We start from the raw sequence: 21,352 nt of genomic DNA, 5'->3' as shown, positions 1-21,352 counted from the left end.
CCCGGCCACATGTCGCAGCTTCACTGGGGCATTTTCGGAGCCGCCTCTTGTTTACGTCCAATTAACAGTCCCGGTCTGCCTCGGCTCTCTTGAAAAATCTTGAACTTGCATCACGCCGCTCCAGTTATAGGCCCTAAACTTTGGGATCAAAGGCTGTATACCCTTTAGGCGCCTTTTTTAAGTGAGCTGCATTTGAATTGATGTTGAAATATTTAGAGCGTGATTTCACAGCACTCGCGCAACTCAGAGGAAATTCCCATTTGATATTCAAATCCCCCTGTGCACAATAAGAGCTACGTGATTAAAAACGAATTGACCAAATATGTGTGGAGCATGGTTGACTGAGGGCGGTTTGCTTCGAGCTTGTGTGATTAGAAGCCCGCTTGAGCTTCCTAATTCCACGTGCCCCTTGGAAAATAGATAACAAACAACAAGGGAGCTGCTTTTATCAAGATTTTACTTTATTGATAGCATGAAGAAGGGAAGTAACAGACTATCAACATGTCTGATCACATTAAGTTAGCTCGATTTTCAAAAAAAAAGCATTCGCACGACCCAAAGCCGGGTTAAGACAAAGACGTCATCAAGTTAAGACCATGAAGAGAGCTTGTACAAACTGTGCAAATCAAAAAGAAATGATCAATTATTAAGAAAATATAAAAACTATTTTTTCAGTCTATTTCAGATGATCAAACGTGAAATCGAAAAGAACAAAAAAAGATACAGTAGCTATAAATAACTTGGGACACATCTTTAAATGAAGATGCCGCAAAGTTTTACTCGTCAGGTTTTGGCAGCATCTTGTGTTTCCAATACCGCTGCCGCTATAATAAGCACTTTCTTTTAACATTTTCAGATGGAAAAATCACTGCAGATGTCACCAAAAACAACCTTTGTCATTCAACTTGTACATTCACACAAAGAAGAGGATTGTTAAAAACAGACAATAAAGAGGTCATCGTTCGGCAAATGCAGTTCATGCCTCTTCATGCAGTAAAAAGAAAAAAATGAACATAACCCTGAGACACACACAATAATAAGTAACTTCTTCAGCTGTAACCGTCCTTGCCAGTTTGTATTTTCACTTCAGGAGGAAGATGCAAATTTAAGCTGGCCAAAATTGAGGGAAGCCCAAGTCCAATGTCTCAAAATAGAGACAGGAAGAGTCGTACGGTGCATCGAATCAGACACTTTTAGCACACATCTTCTTGACTTCTACACTTGTCTGCCGATGCAACCTTTCGATGTTGCGGGACTTCAGTCAAACATTTGGCGTTAAGTCACCAAGTTTTCTGCTCCGGGGCCTCCCCAGGCTGTGCTTCGCATGTTACAAAGTGTGCATGGCAACCGCACTGGCTTCGGGGCTACATGGGAAAGTTACACAAGACGTTCTGGGTAAACACATCCGGTGGAAGGAGGCGATGAAGATGCTCTTTCAGTCTTCACTTTCCAGGAATCGAGCCAATCCAATGTTGACGGTACCGGGAATGCCGGCGGGGAACACACGGGCCCCTTCATCCTCGTTGCTGTGGAGAGAAGGTGAAAGAAAGAGATTAATGTTCCGGTCCGTTGACGACCCAGCGAAGGTACATGACCACACAAGAATCCACGGAGGTCTCCAGGTCTCCTGTCAGCTTGTCAAAGAGACATTCTACGGAGCTTAGCATCGGCTCATGAGGCGTCGCGTAAACGGCGCCGCTAGCCCGCTTCCCTCCGTGGAATGTGCGATTAAGCTGTCGTCCAGATGGCTAATAAATACACGACTGTATTCTTCTGTGTAAATAACTAAAAGACCGAATGTACACTCGACCAATGCAGAGCACATTTCCCACCAACTGTGGAAGATGTGTGAATTTTGTCAGGTGCATGCATTGTTCATTGAAAAAAAATCGAAATATGCCCTGGAGCTTGGAAAATGAGTAAAAAAAACAAATGTCTTTGGGAAGGGGAAAGGCCTAGCCAGGAGATAGAAGAGGAGCCTACGACTTTCAAGAAAAAGAAGGCTACATTTAATAGACAGTATCAGGATTGCTTCTTAAAATACAGATTTATCCCAACGGGAGATTCCCATGCACCAAGTCCACTTTGCATAATATGCGGCGATGGTGAGTCGTATTTTTAATGCACTTTGTATTTGTGGTGCCTTCTTATTTTGAAGACACGTTAGCATAGCGACCGGTGAGCGTTGCGGCCAGATAGAACGTTCCTTGTGTCATGATTCGTGTTTATTATTACGTTTGGAAAATACCTCCGTTTTCATGCAGGTCATATCATATTATTTTGTTGTATTTATCCGGGTTGAAAGACCGGTCCCTGAAAATATTATCTGACATTTAACTGGTCCGTGGGGCATAAAAGGTTGGGGACCACTGATGTAAATGACTTTCTTTCCCAACTAAATCAAGAACATAGAATTGCCGAATGAGCCGCTGATGTGTTGGAGAAGCCAAAGCCCGCTCTGTGCACATTCACGGTATTTTAATAGAGATGAATTCCTGATTTAAGGTTTTCTCTTTCACATATTTTCTCTTTCTGCTGTCAGACAATGGAGCAAGTCGAAAACACCCGAGTGAAATGTGGCCCGTTGCTATCTTGAAGCCGTTGTCATGGTCGCTGCGGCTCGACTGAAACCAGATATGTACTGTATTTCATCTCAGAGCGCACAGCCAAAAGTGACGGCGCGCCCCACTCCAGCTCTCTTGACACTCAACACGAGAAACAACTCACACTCGATATACAGCGCCGCAGCAACATTCTTCAAAATAAAACCTTACTTTGGTCTAAAATTCGGTAAATCAAGCGCCAATGTCAGAAGGGAAAGCTGGGTAGCAGAACTGTTCCCAGGGAATATGCAATTTGACCGGTTGGTAGTGTCACGTGGGGCGCTGTGCCCGCTAGAAGCAAAGACGAAGCAGAAAAGTGCGACGCTTCAATGTTGCCCATTTGAGGAGGCTGAAAAGAGACATACGGTGCATGACTGGAACCTGTTTGCTTTCACCCGCGAGGCAGAGAGAATGAGAGGGATGAAAACACAATTTTCCAGGATAGCGCAAACTTTTCCAGGACATTTTACATTTATTTGTATGTGTTCCCCATAACTGCAAGAATTGGTCAATCATTTTCCAGGTTTTCCAGGATGCATGGGAACCCTGAGCAATAATGAGAAGAGCTGTGCCAAGGCGTGTCGGAGGTGCGCAGTTGAGAAAGAGCAAACATTTTGAGGAACTTGTTGAAGTTAGCTTGGCTCAGATGGTGTTTCCTTGAGTTTTTGCAAAGAATTCCTAAGCTAAGCTATCGTCAATAAAACAAGTGTCATTTTTTTGAAGTAGGGTGAAACTCCTCTACAATGAAACCTACATGGGCGAAAATACCCCCAGTGTGAAAAAATCTTCAGGCATTAACACCATTCCCACTTTCCTGCCCCTATACAATGAAAAAAACTTGCTTCAGTGAAAAACCCCCTGTTGTGAAAAATTTCTTGCTGCAAACATGATTTCGTTGTAGAGGAGTTTTACTGTATCCAATTTTCAACAATGAGTGAGAAAAGATGCGGATCCGCACTTTCGATTTTTGCATCACACTGCTAACGCGGTCCTTGGAGGAGGTAATGACCTCCTGTGAAAACCATCTGCCGCAACTGGCCGATGCATGAAAGCCTCCTTCTTGGATCAGCAGTTGAGCACCATTTTCACAAGTCTTGTTTTAAAATTTGGCATCTGTGATCTCCAGCTGCCGCCGCAGATAATTCAGTGCCCTGCAGTTAGGAATGGAATGTTCCACTTGGATATTCGGAGGGAGGAACGCACTGTTTTACCCCTAATTATCCTCATTTGTCAGCGGATGAGCGCTTGCTCTCTAATCTCAACCTGTTTGACTGCGGTTGCTTTGTTTGGATGATGAAAAGGGGGCCGACGGATGCCTGCGCTGATCCACGCTCGAATGCTATTGTTCACACAGACAGGGAGTGCACACTGGACGGTCTCCTTTATTACCTGCGGTACACCTCCAGGCAGTTTTCAAATAGCTGTCGCTCACAGACGAGCCTGAACTCCCCAAGATCCTGCCGTGTCTTTATAATCGAACATCATCATTCCCATTTTCTCTCTTGACGCTCGTCTCCTCCTCCTCCTCCTCAGTAAAAGTAACGTTGCAGCTTTTTGGAAAGGTGGCAAATCCATATCGCCACGTTGTAACCTACTTCATGTCCAAACAAGCGGGACAAAGGCACCAAGCCACTTCCTGTTTGGTCACTTAGCAACCGGAGACCAATATGCTAAGTTTGAACTGGGCCGCCATCATCCCTCCGCCCTACCCTGCGCTGAACGGCGTGCAAAACGCGTGCGGTGCCTCTGCTACGCGTTTAATCTTTCTCGAGTGGAGATGATGACAAAGCTGCTTCTCACTCCTTAGTGGTTTACTGAGTGACGGCCATCATTACTTTTTAATAATAAGAGTCAGCGCTATTTTATACTCGTCTTTCACCGTCTGGCCGTCTGTCATTGTATCTTCTTCTCCTTAATGCTTTACTGAGTGAAAACCTAACTTAATAACTTGAACCAAGAGTCATCACTTGTGGATAACTCACCTACCGTATTTATGTCGCACTGCGATCCTCTGAACGACCCCGTGATCTCCTCGGAGTACACGCTGAAGCGAACCCAGCCAAATGAAAAGCTAATTAGAATTAAAAGCATTACCTAACTTCTTAGGCTTATTATTGGAAGTAGTTCAAGGCTAATCCAGATGAACAAACATTGCCTGGAGAAACAGTTGGGGAATTGTTTGTAGGAGTGCCCATCCACATATGCATTTAAACCGCCTTTAAGAACGTACTGTACGGACATATACCGGTCCATGGAAATTGATATCGCTTGTTTATTTTAACCGGACAGCACTGTGCTGTCGTGATGAGCGAATCTGCCCCCGAGTCTTGAGATCCTGGGTTGGAATCTTGACTCAGGGCTTCCTTTGTGCATTTTGTAGGTTCACTGTATGCTTGAATGGGTTTTTGACAGGTACGGCCACTTCCTTCCATCCATCCATGCATCCATTTTCCGATCCGCTTGATCCTCACAAGGGTGCTGGAGCCTATCCCAGCTGTCTTCGGGCAGTAGGCGGGGGACACCCTGAACCGGTTGCTAGCCAAGGCCACTTCCTTCAACATTCCAAAAATATGATGAAGGTAAGTGAAGACTATAAATTATGTGAGTGGTTGTGCGCTCTGTGATTGGCTGGCGACCAGACCAGTGTGTACTTCCAAAGTGAGCAGGGGGGGGGGGGGGGGGGGGGGGTGAACTCCAATTCACGTGCAGCCCTCATGAGGACAAGCACGACAGAAAATTGATGGTTGTGTTAACTGTTACCATGCTGCATTTAAATTTTTTTTTTTTATAAAGAACTTACTTTAAGTTCTTCGTCTTGGACACAATTTAAGTGCCAACACACGGGTAATTGGATCTGAATGAAAATGTCTTGGGAAATTCATGCAAAAGCAACTAGTGGCACAGAAATTAATCCTGACAGCAAGGTTAGCGAATCAGAAAGGCCACCCATCCATTTTCTAGAGCGCTCGACACATCTTGATTTGGGTCACAAGTGACCTGGAGCCTATCACGGCTGAATTTTACGGGTAGCCTGCCAATCACAGGCCATTCAGCCTTTCCACCCATGGACAATTCAGAGTCTTCAATGAACCTAAAGTGCTTTTTCTTTTGGACTGTGGAAGGAATTTGTGTGCGGGAAACCCACGCGGACGCAGGGAAAACACCAAATCCACTTTGCTGCCCCCAAGGAAAGTTATTCAAGGCACAATATGGTGTGGCCTACCAAAAATGAAGTAATCACCAAACCATGAAGTAATTCTCAACACAGACTTTGATCATATTCATCAAGCAAATGTCACGCGCACAATAACACTCGGTTACTGCCGCGTCCTCTCGTTGACTCACAAGGCCACCTTCTTCATTCTTTGTGTCCTGCAAGGCCCGTGCCGTGTTTACTAATGACCTCCTAGCCTTCCACTGTATTGACCTTCGGGTGAAGCGAAAGCATTTACATGCGTTTGCATTATTTGTGCTGTAAAAGAGTGGCGGGGCCGGCGCGCCCTGGTGCAGCTGCACAGGAGAATCGGGCATCCTTGAGGCAAAACAGTGGGACAAAGAGGGTCTCTGAAACACAAAACGTGCCACTTCGGTACCACTTCAGAGGCGCAAATATTACGTAATTCACGATGAATTAGCGGGTACAGACACGCTCATGCCAGCTGGCTCCCCTGAAGAGGCCCCTGGAACTGTATGATGGCTCGTCACTTTCGAGGGCCTAATCAAATTACCGCGGGCGATTATTCAGCCATTTGAAGCATCTTCTCCCCTCTCCCTTTCTCTTAACTTTACGGCACAGAGAAAAGCCTAATAAAAAGTCCATTAGAATTATGCAAATCAGCAGACTGATTACTCAAGGGACTGGACGCCAAGTGGGTGTGCACGTGCTACTTACTGTGTGTGTGGAAGGAGGAGGAGGGGGGTGGGGTGGGTTGTTGTACACGGATGCAATTATAGAATGCTCATTCACTTTGGGCTCCTGGTGGCCCTCATGGCGCGCGTGGCATTAATAAAACATAAGCAGGGAGACGAGTGGGGGGCCCTCGGCACTCCTCTCCCTGATCCCACTGTGACCTTTCCGTTTTACAGCAGCTGTCTTGGGACGCCACGAGCTCGCCAACGCCCCCCCCCCCACACCCTCCGGGGAGACCCCTGCCCCCGCCAGGTGTACTCCATCACACGACTTCTGTTGAAGCCGTTAAAGTGGTGCTTATTTTGTGATTTTGATGTGATGAGAGGCGATGAGTGGGGAGCAAAGGGGGGGAGGGGGCTTAAGAGACAAAAGGCCGAAGCATAGATAACAGTTATTTGGTCCCTGGTTTCAAGAGGGACATTACGCGCAGAGGTCTGGTTGCATCCTGTCTGCTCATCGGCTGATGTCAGATTGTAGAGAAAAATAAAAAAAGAGTTGGCGATGTGACTACAGCATAGTCACGGTATAGTAAATGTACACTTTGCTGGGGAAGAGAAAACAACACCCCCATGGTCCTCCTCCCATATTTGCTTATGTTGTGACTCATGCACACACGAAACTCTTCTGAATGTCCTTTGTTTTTTCAGATGGCCGGTTCAGACTTGGGAGTGTTGTTTTCGAAAACTTTCACTTTGAGATGAATGTTTTGCTTATTCAGGCTCCAGGAAGTGTCACTTTGTATCTGTTTTCACTTAATAATTGCCTCATGCAAAATGGCTTATGGTTCAGATCTGCTTTTTATTTGTCCCACCCTGCACCTGAATGTGTCGTCATTTTGCCTTTGTCATACTTTATTTTTCATAAGACTAACTTGACCTCACACTGCTCATTAAAAGAAAAAAACATTTAATTTAATCCGGTCAATTTCCCTGAATAGCAAATAAACACGGGTAGCATGTCGCCATAGTGGTTCGATCATATATTTCTGTGTGGATATTTGTGCGTACATATATGTGCCCGAGAGAGCGAATGAGGGAGAGGGAAAGAGAAAATCATTGATCGGCAAAAGTTTCACAACTAACTGCATGCATAAACGCCAAATTAAGTTCATAAACAGCTGAGTGCAGGTTTTTTCAAGCCTGCCATAAACATGAAATAAAACACATGCAAGCACTACAGATACACACTTATTCTGCCTCCCTGACCCCAGCTGAAAGTTGACGGCCTCTGGAGCTAAGTATTTTTAGGCAGGCATTAGTCTCGGCTGCCAAAGTGGGCAAAATATAGCTTTGCTACTTCTGGTCTTACTTGCGCTGCACTTGCAACTCCGCGTGCGCGCGCGGGTGTGTGTATATAGTTTTTTTTTTTAATTTCATTGCCACAAAAAGAAAGCAGCACGCACACACACATACTACCATTCTCCTGCTTCAACAAGTTGGCCCTCTGCAGATCTCTGCTTCTTCTTACCCCCGTCCCTGTTGTAATTAAACAAAGGCACTGGGGCGGTCGCCATGGCAACTACAGAGCGATGTGTGCCTTGATCTTTCTTAAGCCAGCCTGCCTGTCTCCAACCATGCCCCAAAGACCAAAAGACGTGCCACAGAGACAGTGGTCGTCAACAGCAGTCAGGTTATAGCCCCTCCGACCACCCCCCATCTCACATCCCAACCAGCTGTGTACAGTTAACACAGGCGGCGCAGCAGACGCCCTCGCTCGCACTCAGCTATACGTCACCGTCTTGGCATTGCACAACGCACCCGTATAGAAGTTACAATCTTGTTTACCAGACTGAAGAAAATGTGGTTGTTGTCAAGTCCCCGAAAACGATCTGTCGAAGTGAAAATAACATGCCTATAGGAAAGGCAATACACAGAGCGAATTGTTATTTACATTACATACACTATGCACTTATGGAGATCAAAGCTTCTTGAGGCATGAAAGAGGGACTGCAGTTAGTTTGAGGGGAAAGAAAGGAGGGAAAAAAAATTATGGGCTGTGAGCGAAATAAAGCAATCCCTCAAAACCTGATCAAAATAAAGCAATCCCTCAAAACCAATGAATCAACAGCACATAAACCTAAGTGCAAACGCATGCAGCCGAATGACTCTTGGCATCGTAATAAAACCCTTTCTCGAATTTACTTTCTATCTAAATGATGAATAAACCGGCAACCAACAATAAAGAGACGCTTCACTCTTTGAAATGCGACCCCGGTGAGTTTTCCCTCTACTTAGTATTTGAATACAAATGTTAAGTTGACTGAAGAATTTCATGTACCAGCAGAAACTCAGAATGCTTCCACAATTGACTGACATTATCCATGATGGACCGACCAGCCCGATTCTGATCAAAGCAGATTTGTAAATGTCATTTTCTTTTTTTTAATGGGATCTTACAGTATACGGGCCGGTCTGAATTCAAACCTGGACACTTTCAGTGTAGCACCACATTGCGCCGCCACCACTGAGGTCTCCTAGAAGAGATAATTATTCGCAAGAAGAGGACACCCCTTCCGTGTCATGGAGGTGTATATTTTGCCGTTTTAATACTCACTGTGCCGACAAAGAAAGCACATGCCTATGAATAGTGATGAATGCTTTGATTGTATGTGTTGCCGCTCCATCTGTGTAAAAGTAGCAACTGGTTGAAAGTTTAGAATGATCGGACCATCTATGCTCATTTCTGACAGTGTTTCACATTGTTCTCTTTAAGCTATTGGACTTTAAGACAAATGTACCTGTATATGGTTTGATAGAACAATGTGGAGTTGAAATACACAATGTTTATGTTGAATTGTGTTTAATATTTCAGTTTTACAGTCAACTTCAACTGGGAATGACAAACAGCTTGAAGCATGCACACTGGACTTCTTATATGGAGACCTGTGTGGACATGAGAGAGTGCAAGCAGGTGTTCAAGAATATGTAAGTGTTTTAGTACTTTTAAATTTGTTGTGGGAAGGTTTAAAAAAAAAACATCTTTTAATCTGGTCTCTCTATATTGCAGATTTACATCCATTGTGGGTGTGTTTGGAACATATCGCTCGATTAAGGGGGTTCACTGTCCACCCAGACCGAAACATTTCTGCTCTTCTGAATTCCGGGCGCTGACTCCTGACTGATCGTGTCGGCTCATTCGTCTACCTGGCACCACGAGCACAGGCCTGATCCAATGACAGAGGTCCTGTGTAGCGACCCTCTGTAATTCGCAACGCCGCTGACATTCCTGCAGCTCTGCAGACCGGCGTGTTTATCCAACACCCGGTCATCACAGCGGCTTGATAATGTGTAACTGTAACCAGTAGCAACCCTGGCAGCAGTGCAGGCTTGGAAACCGGCCTAGTCCGGCTCAAACTGACATTCACCTCGGACCGTGTAAGGTGTTTTGGGGACTAGAGATACTCACCGTAGGAAGCTCAACGCGGCCATGCATTTCTAGGCTGACAGGTACTTCCATGTACTGACGAACGCCGTGGGAATGAGTGAGTAAGGAACGCTGGTCACGCTGTCCCAAGAGTCCGACGATGGATCGTAGCAGTCTAGTGTCTTACACCTTTGAGCGCCAAAGTACCCCCCGACCACGTAGAGTCTGTTTCCCGATGCCACCGCATGACAGCTGATTCGTTTGGCGGTCACGTCGCCGAACTTGGACCACTGGTACGTCTCGCTGTTGAAGCGGTATGCCGAGCTGGCTGAGAATTCGGTGTCGCCCCCGATCACGACGACGTGGTTTCCGACCACCGCCGCCGCCGTGTAGCGCCAAAGCTGCGGACACGCCGCCGGAACGGACCACCGGTTCTGACAAGGGTCAAAGCACTGAACCTTGGGATATTTGTCTCTGTTGACGCTGGTTCCTCCAAAGGCGAAGAGCTTGTTTTTAGCGCCGACAACCGCGGCGTTGCTCACGCCTTCTCTGAGCGGGGCCACCAGCGTCCATTTGTTGGTCTGCGGGTCGTACTGCTCCACCTGTTTAAGTGACACGGACGGGGAGGCGGGAAAGGATCCCGCAAGAGAAGTGTGTCCGCCCACAACGTAAAGCATGTGGTCCAGTTCTGCTGAGCCATGTCCGAATCTGGCAACTAACATGGGCGCCGCTTTGGACCACTCATCGTGCAATGTGTCGTAGGTCCAGACATCTTTGGAGGCTCCGTTCTCAGAGCCACGCCCTCCAGTGACATAGACCTGCAACACAAGGACCAAATTTAGAGTGCCACTCTTAACTCATTCACTCCCAAAGACGTTTTTAAACGTCTTTTCAGACTTGGTCCAGAATTGGCTGGTACTGAATGAGTTAAGTATCGTTTAAGAGATCTTCAATGCGCAGCTACGTTTTTACAATGTGGGTTACCTTACAACCGATGGCACAGGCGCTGCATTCCTTCCTGGGGCTCGGGATGTCCGTTTTTGGGGTGATCTCTTTGGTCTTGTTGTCAATCACATAGACTTTGTCGCACATGAAGGTTTGTCCTCCAAGCAGCAACAAAGCCTGGCTGACTTTTCTGGGCCGGGCGCAGAATCCCGTCACGATGCCATCATTCTGGAGGATCCTCATCTTGCACCGCACGGCATCTTCCACGATCTCTCGGCCCACCTTGTGACACATGACCAGCTCCTCTGAAGCCACGTTGTTGAGGAGGTACGTCTCGGGTAGAAGCGCCAGACGGACACAGCGCAGCAACTCTGGCAGTTCGCTGTGCCTCTGCTCCATGTCGGCCTTGACCCAATCGATTACGGCCTCGTACACCAGGCTCTCATCCTCCACCTCCAGCTCTTCACTGAGGATCAGCTCGCGTACTTTGTCTCTGGGAAGGTTTAGGAAGTCCTCGGTTTTGTAGAGGGTCGCGAAGTTTGCCAGACACATGCTCCACGACAGCTCGTACAGTCTCTGGCACTGATGGGCGTCGGACAGCAGCATCATCCCCAGACAGTTGGACTGGTGGAGATTCTTTTCTAGAAACTCCGATGCCGCATCCCTGATGTCGTGGAACTGAAGCATATCACCGGCCTCGAGCAGGGACTCTGCGTTTTCCTCATTGATGATGATTCGGGCCGAGTAGGCGTAGTCGAGCAACAACTCCAGCACCTCCGGATGGAGGGAGTCGTGGAAGTTGACTTCGGCGTCACGGCTCTCCCTCAGTCCGCCGCTGAACATGGCCTCGAAGTAACGACTACAGGAGGCCAGGACGGCCCGGTGGCAGGGGAAGGCCCGGTTGCCGGCTTTCAGGACGACATCGGTGAAGACTTTGCGCTTGCGAAGTAAGTTGAGCTGGGTCAGGAGGCTGTCGGCATGTGACGTCTTGTGGAACAACTGGATGTTCATGGAGCCCGAGCTGGAGCGAGATTTTCGGTTTTCGTGGCTGGTGACGGACATTTTGATTTTGAAGCTGGGAAGTATCGAAAAAGAAATGCAAGATATTAGCTGAGAGAACACGCACTGCTTTATGGTTTACAACAGTGTTCAGTTTATACAGAGGCGACGTATCCTAAGTGACGTAGTCTCTCACGAACCGAGAGGAGGGTACTTTCCAGTTAATATTTGGATGGAAACGTTCCAGGCCAAGCACATAAAATAAACAGGAAGCACGGTGATAAACTGAGCGTGGCTTTTGCCTTGTAATGACATTTTCTCTTTAATGGGACACCCCTTGTATACATTTTCCAACAGCTTGAATAGGGCTGAGTATGCTACAAACACACATGTACAAACACTGCTTTATCTTCCTGATTGAACGGAAAGAGGTAGTTGTCCACCGGGTTGTTAGGCAGTCATAAAACTCTGCTTGATGTGTTGCTACGGAAATGAACTTGAGACTTTAGGGAGTTAAAAGGCAAGCCGTCACAGAGCACTCCCACAGAAAATATCAATAAACCCGTGAGAAGGTCCAAACAACTGGCCTTCACACACACCCCTTATTACGAACGACGCCGGTGTGCCTTCTTATGTCACATTTTTCCACCCCTCTAAACATTTCAAGCCTGCGAGTCAAATCCAGCCTCTGTGACAGCCAATGAATTACCCTGCTGGCTCTCCAACTACAGGCAGTGTTTTAAAATCTGTCAGAAATAGACGACAGTCAATTTCTCTCCCTTCATAGTGGAGTCTCCAGTAACTGGTCTAATGATTACAACTTTTTTTTTTCCTTTTCCAGGACCAAAATGGTACAAGCATGTTTCCAAGCTGTTGAAGTCAAGTGTCAAGAGCACAAAAGCCTTGCTGATATGACAGGCGAACATCTCAGTGACAGGGCATTGAACCCTTAAAAGTACAATAATGCAGTATTGTGTTGCTGGCATAGTCACCGTCCATTTTTGTACCTTGCGATTCAGTCTATCTGCAATAAGTTTCTGAAATGCAGGTTGATCCTTTTGACCTTTATTAGATTCAAACAGGTACACAAGTAGTACATTTGATGGCATTATGTACACTCTTGTCAACAACAATAAAAATATATTCTTCTGAAATCGATGTGCCGTAGAAGTGCCGGGGGTTTCCCCAAGCTTGTACAGCTCGACATATGTAGCGCTTAATAACATATTACACCACCTGGCATATCATATCATGTCATATATCACCGTAAGGACTTTAGTGCAGACTCTTTCGGTTTCAGTGAGCTCCAGCTTAAGTGTTGCTGCGCAAAAAATATCTTCCATCGCAACATAGGATGGATGGAGCAGAGATTCGAACCCTTCTCCAAACTGTGAGCCGGATGTGCTAACACATACCAAGTGCACTACCGTCAAGAATAAAATTCAACCACTAAAATAACCTTTTCTCTTCATGAATGCAATTGGAAAAAAAAAATTGACAGCTGAATCAAGAAATAAAAATTCATCCGTTTTGCATTTATATTTTACTTATACTCATTAGTGTTGCAGCTGAGCTGAGTGATATATTCTGGTGACTCCGGGTCACACTTCAGTGAACCTAATATATGTTTTTGAAAAGTGCTGGAAGCTGAAGTACCTGGTGAAAACCCATGCAAGTCCAAGGAGAACAACAAATTTGAAGCCAGAACCTCTCAACTGTGAGACAATATTCAGCCACTAAAATATTATTTTGTGTTGAGAAACGCAAGTCAATAACTTGAATTTGACAATTTAATCATGAAATGCAAATACTATTGTTTTTTGTAAACGACTGAAAGTGTATTTTTCTTGAAAATACACAATGTAGGTCAAGGATTTGTGTAGTAACTAATGCACAGGCATTTTTTTCAACTGTTATTAAGCTAGATTGGTTTGGTTGGGGGTCTTATAAATTTGTTAAGCATTTTATACAAATTTGTTAACAAATTCATACATCTGTGCTGTATAAATCTGTGTTAAAAGATCACAAGACACATGCTTAAAGACTACATATGTTAGTCAAACGTCAAGGCTACCACAAAAGAATCATTTTCGATATCGACTCACTGCTTCAGTCGGTAAATTGAGGGTGACATTCTGAAACAAGTTTGGCCCATTTTGACAAAGTTTAAAGCCATTTTTCCTCATTGTAATTGCAAACTAACCCGAAAGCCGTAAAGCAGTAATAAACTCTGCATGGCACTGCGTGCCCCACTCGCCTCCATTCTATCTTTTGTTCCACGCCGGATCACATTAAGTCGTCTTTTGAATCTCGGTGGACTGTGTGGGCTTTGCGTGGACGGACACGGCGTGAAATCCAATTGGGTTTTGTGCACCCCCCAAAAAGTGAAATTGCGCTCATGAAGACGGGAATGAGTGCGTGTGCGTGGGGAGGGGGACGATACAACTTGTCAAGCATGCCGGGGAAGTCAACACCAAGGCTTTGTGAACACAAACTTACCTTTATACAGATGGCCGCGACGCGTCTCCGGATTCTTTCTGTCGCCTTTCGACGAGATCACGCAAAAGTTTTTAGTGCGCTTTTTTAAAAATCACAATTTAAGCGAACCAACTTTCCCAGTTTAAGACTATTCTGTGAATTAAACAGTCGGAGGGCTTGTCAGCCATTTGTCACGAGCCCGAGGAGAGTTTCGAAGAGAGGGAAAAGTTAGGAAGCTCGTTTGGATCCACGACAGCCTGCACTGAGTAAATGAAGAGGAGGAGGAGCGCACAGCAGCATTCTGTGGCATTTGCTGGCTCCTCCCCTCGCTGCTGCTCTTGACCAATCACACCCTAGGATCAAGATGCCTTTTATTCTTTGTCTCCCTCTTTACAACCCCGATGGGGCCACTTCATTAGGTACACTTGCTGGTGCAAAGAAAACACCGATGACATTTCATTGACCGTGATTTAAGAATACGGTGTGTTTCATATCGTGAATTACAGTTGTGATTAAACTGCTTTGCATCATGGCGAGATGACCTCGGGGTCCATGCATGGACTATGACAATTGCAATCGTCTGCGGCTTTCCTGTGTGGCGTTTGCATCTTCTCCCCATGCGTGGGTTTTCCCTCCTTGTCCATAGGAGTGATTGTGAACAGTTGTGCCCTACAATTGGCGGTTGAGAAGTTCAGGGAGTAAACTGACTCTCGCCAAAACTATGCTGGGATAGGATCCAGCACACCCGCGACCCGAGTGACGATAAGCAGTATGATGGATGGATGAATGAATGGATGGATGGATGGATGACGGGGACACACACACACACACACATACGACACAGTTATTTGCTCACGCAGTTACTCACACTCACACATTTATTCATTCAGTGTCCTCGTCACACTCAGCTATGTCATGACTCACTCACTCACACCCAGTAAGCAAAATTGGTCTGGCCCAGCTCTGGGGCAGACACGGCACGTACACTCGGCCCACATACCTCAATGAATGACGGTCCTGCAGTGGCCCACGTCTGGCATCCATGATGTGGGCCGCATTTGGCCCAGATCTGAGCCGCATTGTCAAACCATATCTGGCCCTACTCCGGCCCGACGCTGGGCCAGAACAGGTTCCTGATATCAGCCTGAATTCAACCTCAACTAAGCCACATCTTTCATGAGCCATATTTGACCCACATTTTTTAAAAAAAAGTCTCAAAAACGACTGTTATAAAAATATGTTTATTGTCATCATTCGTGAACCTCACATATAACTCCACATACACTGGAAAAATGCACTTTTCTTTATTTAACAGTGAACACAAAGTTCAAATTGGGATGCAGCTCTCCATGTCCTCTTTTCTTCTCATGCTCTCCTTCCTGTCACCATCCCGATCAGGAGCCAGATGTAGCCATCTTTTGATTGTGACATCAATTTCCTGGTCTGAGGCCCAAGATGTTAGGCTGTTAGGTCTCACAGCGGCTGTAAGAACTGTAAGAAAACAAGAATGGACAGAGTGTTAGGAAAACAAACATTTGTACATGTCAGGAACAATGAATGGTCAGTAAAAATAACCCCTGAAATTTCTTATAATAATAATAATAATACATTTCATTTATAAGCATCTTTCAAGACACTCAAGGACACTTTACAACCAAAACTAAACTAGGTGTGACGCTGTGGGGCGGAATATTTGCCACCAAAAACTAAATGTGAATAACTTTTAAATAGTTTATACTGAATTTGAATTACGTGAATTGAAGGTCAGTGGCTCGGATAATGGATGGATTTGTATATTTTACTCTGAATCATATTGAATAACTGAATCTGAATTGTACAATCTGAATTTGAAACGATAGACTTTTTTTTCTTTGAAACTGTATTTGATCCTCACTGAAAATTAAATTCTGTTTATTTTCATATACAGTCGTACAAATACAAAACAACCTTTTTTCATTGTATTTCAGTGCAGAAAGGGTTCTTTTTGGCAGCAATGTTGTGTCGGTCGCGAACGAGCCGGTACAAAGAGCCGGCTATTTGAAGTGAACGATGAGCCGTTTTTAGACGAAAAAAACCGACCATGTATAGTAAGGCGTTTTTAGCCCAAAAAAACGACCATGAATAGTAAGGCGTTTTGAGACGAAAAAAAAACGACCATGTACAGTAAGGCGTTTTTAGCCCAAAAAAACGACCATGTATAGTAAGGCGTTTTTAGCCGACAAAAAAGACCATGTGTAGTAAGGCGTTTTTAGCCGAAAAAAAAAGACCATATATAGTAAAGCGTTTTTAGCCGAAAAAATGACCATGTATAGAAATGCATTTTAACTCGAAAAAAACGACCATGTATAGGAAGTCGTTTTTAGCCGAAAAAACGATCATGTAGTGTAATTTTTTAGCGAAAAAACCCCCCACCAGGTGTAGTAAGGCGTTTTTAGCCGAAAAAAAACGACCATGAATAGTAAGGTGTTTTTAGACGAAAAAAACGACCATATTTAGTAAGGTGTTTTTAGCCGAAAAAAACGACCATGTATAGTAAGGCGTTTTAACCCAAAAAAAACGACCATGTAAGGCGTTTTAGACGAAAACAATGACCATGTACAATAAGGCGTTTTTATCCGAAAAAAAACAACCGTGTGTAGGAAGGCGTTTTTAGCCGGAAAAAACGACCATGAGTAGTAAGGCGTTTTTAGCCGAAAAAAAATGACTATGTATAGTAAGGCGTTTTTAGCCGAAAAAAACGACCATGCATAGTAAGGCGTTTTTAGCCCAAAAAACGACCATGTATAGTAAGGCGTTTTTAGACGAAAAAAACCGACAACCTATAGTAAGGTGTTTTTAGCCGAAAAAACGACCACGTATAGTAAGGCGTTTTTAGCCGAAAAAAAACGACCATGTGTATATAGTAAGGCGTTTTTAGACGAAAAAAAATGACCACCTATACTAAGGTGTTTTTAGCCGAGAAAAACGACCACGTATAGAAAGGTGTTTTTAGCCGAAAAAAACAACCATGTTTATATAGTAAAGCGTTTTTAGCCGAAAAAACCCCAACCATGTATGGTAAGGCGTATTGAGCCGAAAAAAAGGACCACATATAGTAAGGTGATTTGAGCCGAAAAAAACGACCATGAATAGTAAGGCATTTTAATGAAAAGAAAAAAAAAAGACCACGTATAGTAAGGTGTTTTAAGCCGAAAAAAACGACCATGTATAGAAAGCGTTTTTAGCTGAAAAAAACGACCAGGCGTTTTTCGATGAAAAAAACGACCACATATCGTAAGGTGTTTTTAGCCGAAAAAAACGACCACGTATAGTAAGGCGCTTTTAGCCGAAAAAAATGACCATGTACAGTATAGTAAGCCGTTTTTAGACGAAAAAAAACTACCATGTATAGTAAGGCGTTTTTAGCCCAAAAAAAAACCGACCCTGTATAGTAATGCGTTTTTAGACGAAAAAAAACGACCATGTATAGTAATGCGTTTTTAGACGAAAAAAAGCGACCACCTATAGTAAGGTGTTTTTAGCCGAAAAAAATGACCACATATAGTAAGGCGTTTTTAGCTGAAAAAATGACCATGTATAGTAAGCCATTTTTAGACGAAAAAAACGACCATGTATAGTAAGGCGTTTTTAGCAAAAAAACGACCACGAATAGAACGGCGTTTTTAGCGGGTAAAAATTACCATGTATAGTAAGGTGTTTTTCGACAAAAAAAACCGACCATGAATAGTATGGCGTTTTTTGCCGAAAAAAAGGCCATGTGAAGTAAGGTGTTTTTAGCCGAAAAAAAACGAACATGTATAGTAAGGCGTTTTTAGCCGGGAAAAAAACGACCACGTATAGTAAGGTGTTTTTAGCCGAAAAAAAACGATGATGTATAGTAAGGCCATTTTAGCCGGAAAAAAACGACCATGTATAGTAAAGCGTTTTTAGCCGAAAAAAAATGACCATGTATAATAGTAAGCCGTTTTTTGACTAAGAAAACGACCATGTATATAAGGTGTTTTAGCCTCAAAAAAACGACCATGTATAGTCAGGCGTTTTTAGACGAAAAAAACAACCATGTGTAGTAAGGCATTTTTAGCCGAAAAAACCCCGACCATTAATAGTAAGGTGTTTTTAGATGACAAAAACGACCATGAATAGTAAGGCGTTTTTAGCCGAAAAAAACGACCATGAATAGTAAGGTGTTTTTAGACAAAAAAAAACGACCATGTTTAGTAAGGGGTTTATAACCGAAAAAAAACGACCATGTATAGGAAGGCGTTTTAACCCCAAAAAAACGACCATGTATAGTAAGGTGTTTTTAGACAAAAACAATGACCATGTACAGTAAGGCGATTTTAGATGAAAAAAACTCACCGTGTAGTATGGCGTTTTTAGCCCAAAGAAACGACCATGAGTAGTAAGGCGTTTTTAGCCGAAAAAAAAGGACCATGTAAAGTAAGGCGTTTTTAGCCGAAAAAAAAAATGACCATGTATAGTGAGGCGTTTTTAGCCCGAAAAAAATGACCATGTATAGTAAGGCGTTTTTAGACGAAAAAAAACGACCATGAATACCTAAAAAGGTATGTCGTTTTTTTCGGGCCAAAAACGCCTATGTCGTTTTTTTCGGCCCAAAAACGCCTTACTATACTATGTCGTTTTTTTCGGGCCAAAAACGCCTTTCTATACTATGTCATTTTTTTCTGGCCAAAAACGCCTTACTATACTATGTGTTTTTTTTCAGGCCAAAAACGCCTTAATATACTGTCGGGTTTTTTTCGGCTCAAAAACGCCTTACTATAATATGTCGGGGGGTTTTCGGCTCAAAAACGCCTTACTATACTATGTCGTTTTTTTCGGCTCAAAAACGCCTTACTATACTATGTTGTTTTTTTCGGGCCAAAAACGCCTTACTATATATACTATGTCGTTTTTTTCGGCCAAAAACGCCTTAATATACTATGTCGGTTTTTTTCGGCTCAAAAACGCCTTACTATACTATGTCGTTTTTTTCTTGCCAAAAATGCCTTACTATACTATGTCGTTTTTTTTCGGCTCAAAACGCCTTACTATAGTATGTCGTTTTTTTCGGCTCAAAAACGCCTTACTATACTATGCTGTTTTTTTCGGGCCAAAAACGCCTTACTATACTATGTCGTTTTTTTCGGGCCAAAAACGCCTGACTATACCATGTCGTTTTTTTCGGCCCAAAAACGCCTTACTATACTATGTCGTTTTTTTCGGCTCAAAACGCCTTACTATACTATGTCGTTTTTTTTCGGCTCAAAAACGCCTTATTATATATAATGTGTCGTTTTTTTCGGCTCAAAAATGCCTTACTAAACTATGTCGTTTTTTTTCGGCTCAAAAATGCCTTACTATACTATGTCGTTTTTTTCGGCTCAAAAATGCCTTACTATACTATGTCGGGTTTTTTTCGGCTCAAAAACACCTTACTATATATAATGTGTCGTTTTTTCCGGCTCAAAAATGCCTTACTATACTATGTCGTTTTTTTCGGGCCAAAAACGCCTTACTATACTATGTCTTTTTTTTTCGGCTCAAAAAGGCCTTACTATACTATGTCGTTTTTTTTCGGCTCAAAAACGCCTTACTATACTATGTCGTTTTTTTCGGCCCAAAAACGCCTTACTATACTATGTCGTTTTTTTCGGCTCAAAACGCCTTACTATACTATGTCTTTTTTTTTCGGGCTAAAAACGCCTTACTATACTATGTCGGGGGTTTTTTCAGGCTAAAAACGCCTTACTATACTATGTCGTTTTTTTTCGGGCTAAAAATGCCTTACCATACTGTCGTTTGTTTTTTTTGACCAAAAACGCCTTACTATACTAGGTGGTTTTTTTCGGGCTAAAAACGCCTTACGCCATGGTCGTGTTTTTCGGGCTAAAAACACCTTACTATACATGGTCTATTTCTTTGGGCTAAAAACGCCTTACTATACATGGTCGTTTTTTTTTGGGCTAAAAACGCCTTACCATACATGGTCGTTTTTATCGGGCTAAAAATGCCTGACTATATACATGGTTGTTTTTTTCGGCTAAAAACGGCGAACTTTTCATGGTTGTTTTTTCTTGGCAAAAAATGCCCTACTATACATGGTTGTTTTTTTGGGCTAAAAACGCCTTCCTGTACATGGTCGTTTTTTTCGGCAAAATCGCCTCACTAAACATGGTCGTTTTTTCGGCTAAAAACGCCTTACCATTCATGGTCGTTTTTATCGGGCTAAAAATGCCTGACTATATACATGGTTGTTTTTTTCGGCAAAATCGCCTTACCAAACATGGTCGTTTTTTCGGCTAAAAACTGGACAGGTTTTGAACCCGTGCTGCCTTAACAGAAAGCCTGCGTGGATACCTCTACACCACCAGTGACTGTGACTTGTCTTGCACTATTGGCGTATCTGACATTCACTTTTGAGGGTTTTCAAGAAAATTACTAAGTGCTGTATTTTCACACATTACTTTAGCAGGGTTTGAACCGGGGTTGCCTGGACCTAACACCAGCTTGTATACCTCTACACCACCAGCGACTGTATCCACATGTGCACTACAGGGGTATTTGACATGCACTTTTGAGGTTTTCCAGGAAAAAGTAAGTGTTGTATTTTCACACATAACTGAGCGCGGTTTGAACCGGGGTTGCCGAGACCAAACAGCAGGGTGTATACCTCTACACTACCTGTGACTGTGAATTGTAATGCACATTAGGCCTATTTGACATGACCTTTCGAGGGTTTCCAGGAAAAAATAAGTGTTTTATTTTCACAGACAACAGAGCAGGGTTTGAACCGGGGTTACCTGGACCAAACGCCAGCAGATATACCTCTACACTACCATTGACTGTTACATCTACTGCACCATAGGCGTATTTGACATGTACTTTCCAGTGCTCAAGCGAATTTTTTCAGCCCAAAACGCCTTACTGTACTATGTCATTTTTTTCAGCTCAAAAACGCCTTACTATACTATGTCGTTTTTTTCGGCCCAAAAACGCCTTACTGTACTATGTCGTTTTTTTCGGCTCAAAAACGCCTTACTGTACTGTCGTT

At 43.7% G+C, this 21,352-nt stretch overlaps 1 protein-coding gene across 1 annotated transcript; it reads right to left on the bottom strand.

Annotated features, from left to right (window-relative positions):
• Positions 1-440: 440 nt before the first annotated feature.
• On the bottom strand, positions 441-14,551 carry enc3 (ectodermal-neural cortex 3). Its single transcript, XM_086115859.1, has 4 exons — positions 14,320-14,551; positions 10,861-11,896; positions 9,919-10,694; positions 441-1,526 (listed from the first exon to the last, which is right to left on the bottom strand). Exons 2-3 carry the CDS (start codon positions 11,881-11,883, stop codon positions 9,948-9,950), a joined length of 1,770 nt encoding a protein of 589 aa, XP_085971985.1. The 5' UTR covers positions 11,884-11,896; positions 14,320-14,551; the 3' UTR covers positions 441-1,526; positions 9,919-9,947.
• Positions 14,552-21,352: the final 6,801 nt, after the last annotated feature.

The sequence above is a fragment of the Hippocampus guttulatus genome, chromosome 7, assembly GCF_054856545.1.
Source record: "Hippocampus guttulatus isolate MCC_2025c chromosome 7, RoL_Hgut_1.0, whole genome shotgun sequence".
Lineage (NCBI taxonomy): Eukaryota > Metazoa > Chordata > Actinopteri > Syngnathiformes > Syngnathidae > Hippocampus > Hippocampus guttulatus.
The sequence above is the reverse complement of the archived record's forward strand: the minus strand, read 5'-3'. Positions and strand labels throughout refer to the sequence as shown.

Bases quoted from the DNA above. Each gene is read 5' to 3' on its own strand.
- enc3 (XM_086115859.1), bottom strand. From the start codon at position 11,883: ATGTCCGTCACCAGCCACGAAAACCGAAAATCTCGCTCCAGCTCGGGC. The intron at 10,695-10,860 runs GTAACCCACATT...CTTGTGTTGCAG, and splicing joins CCTGTGCCATCGGTTGTAAG to GTCTATGTCACTGGAGGGCG.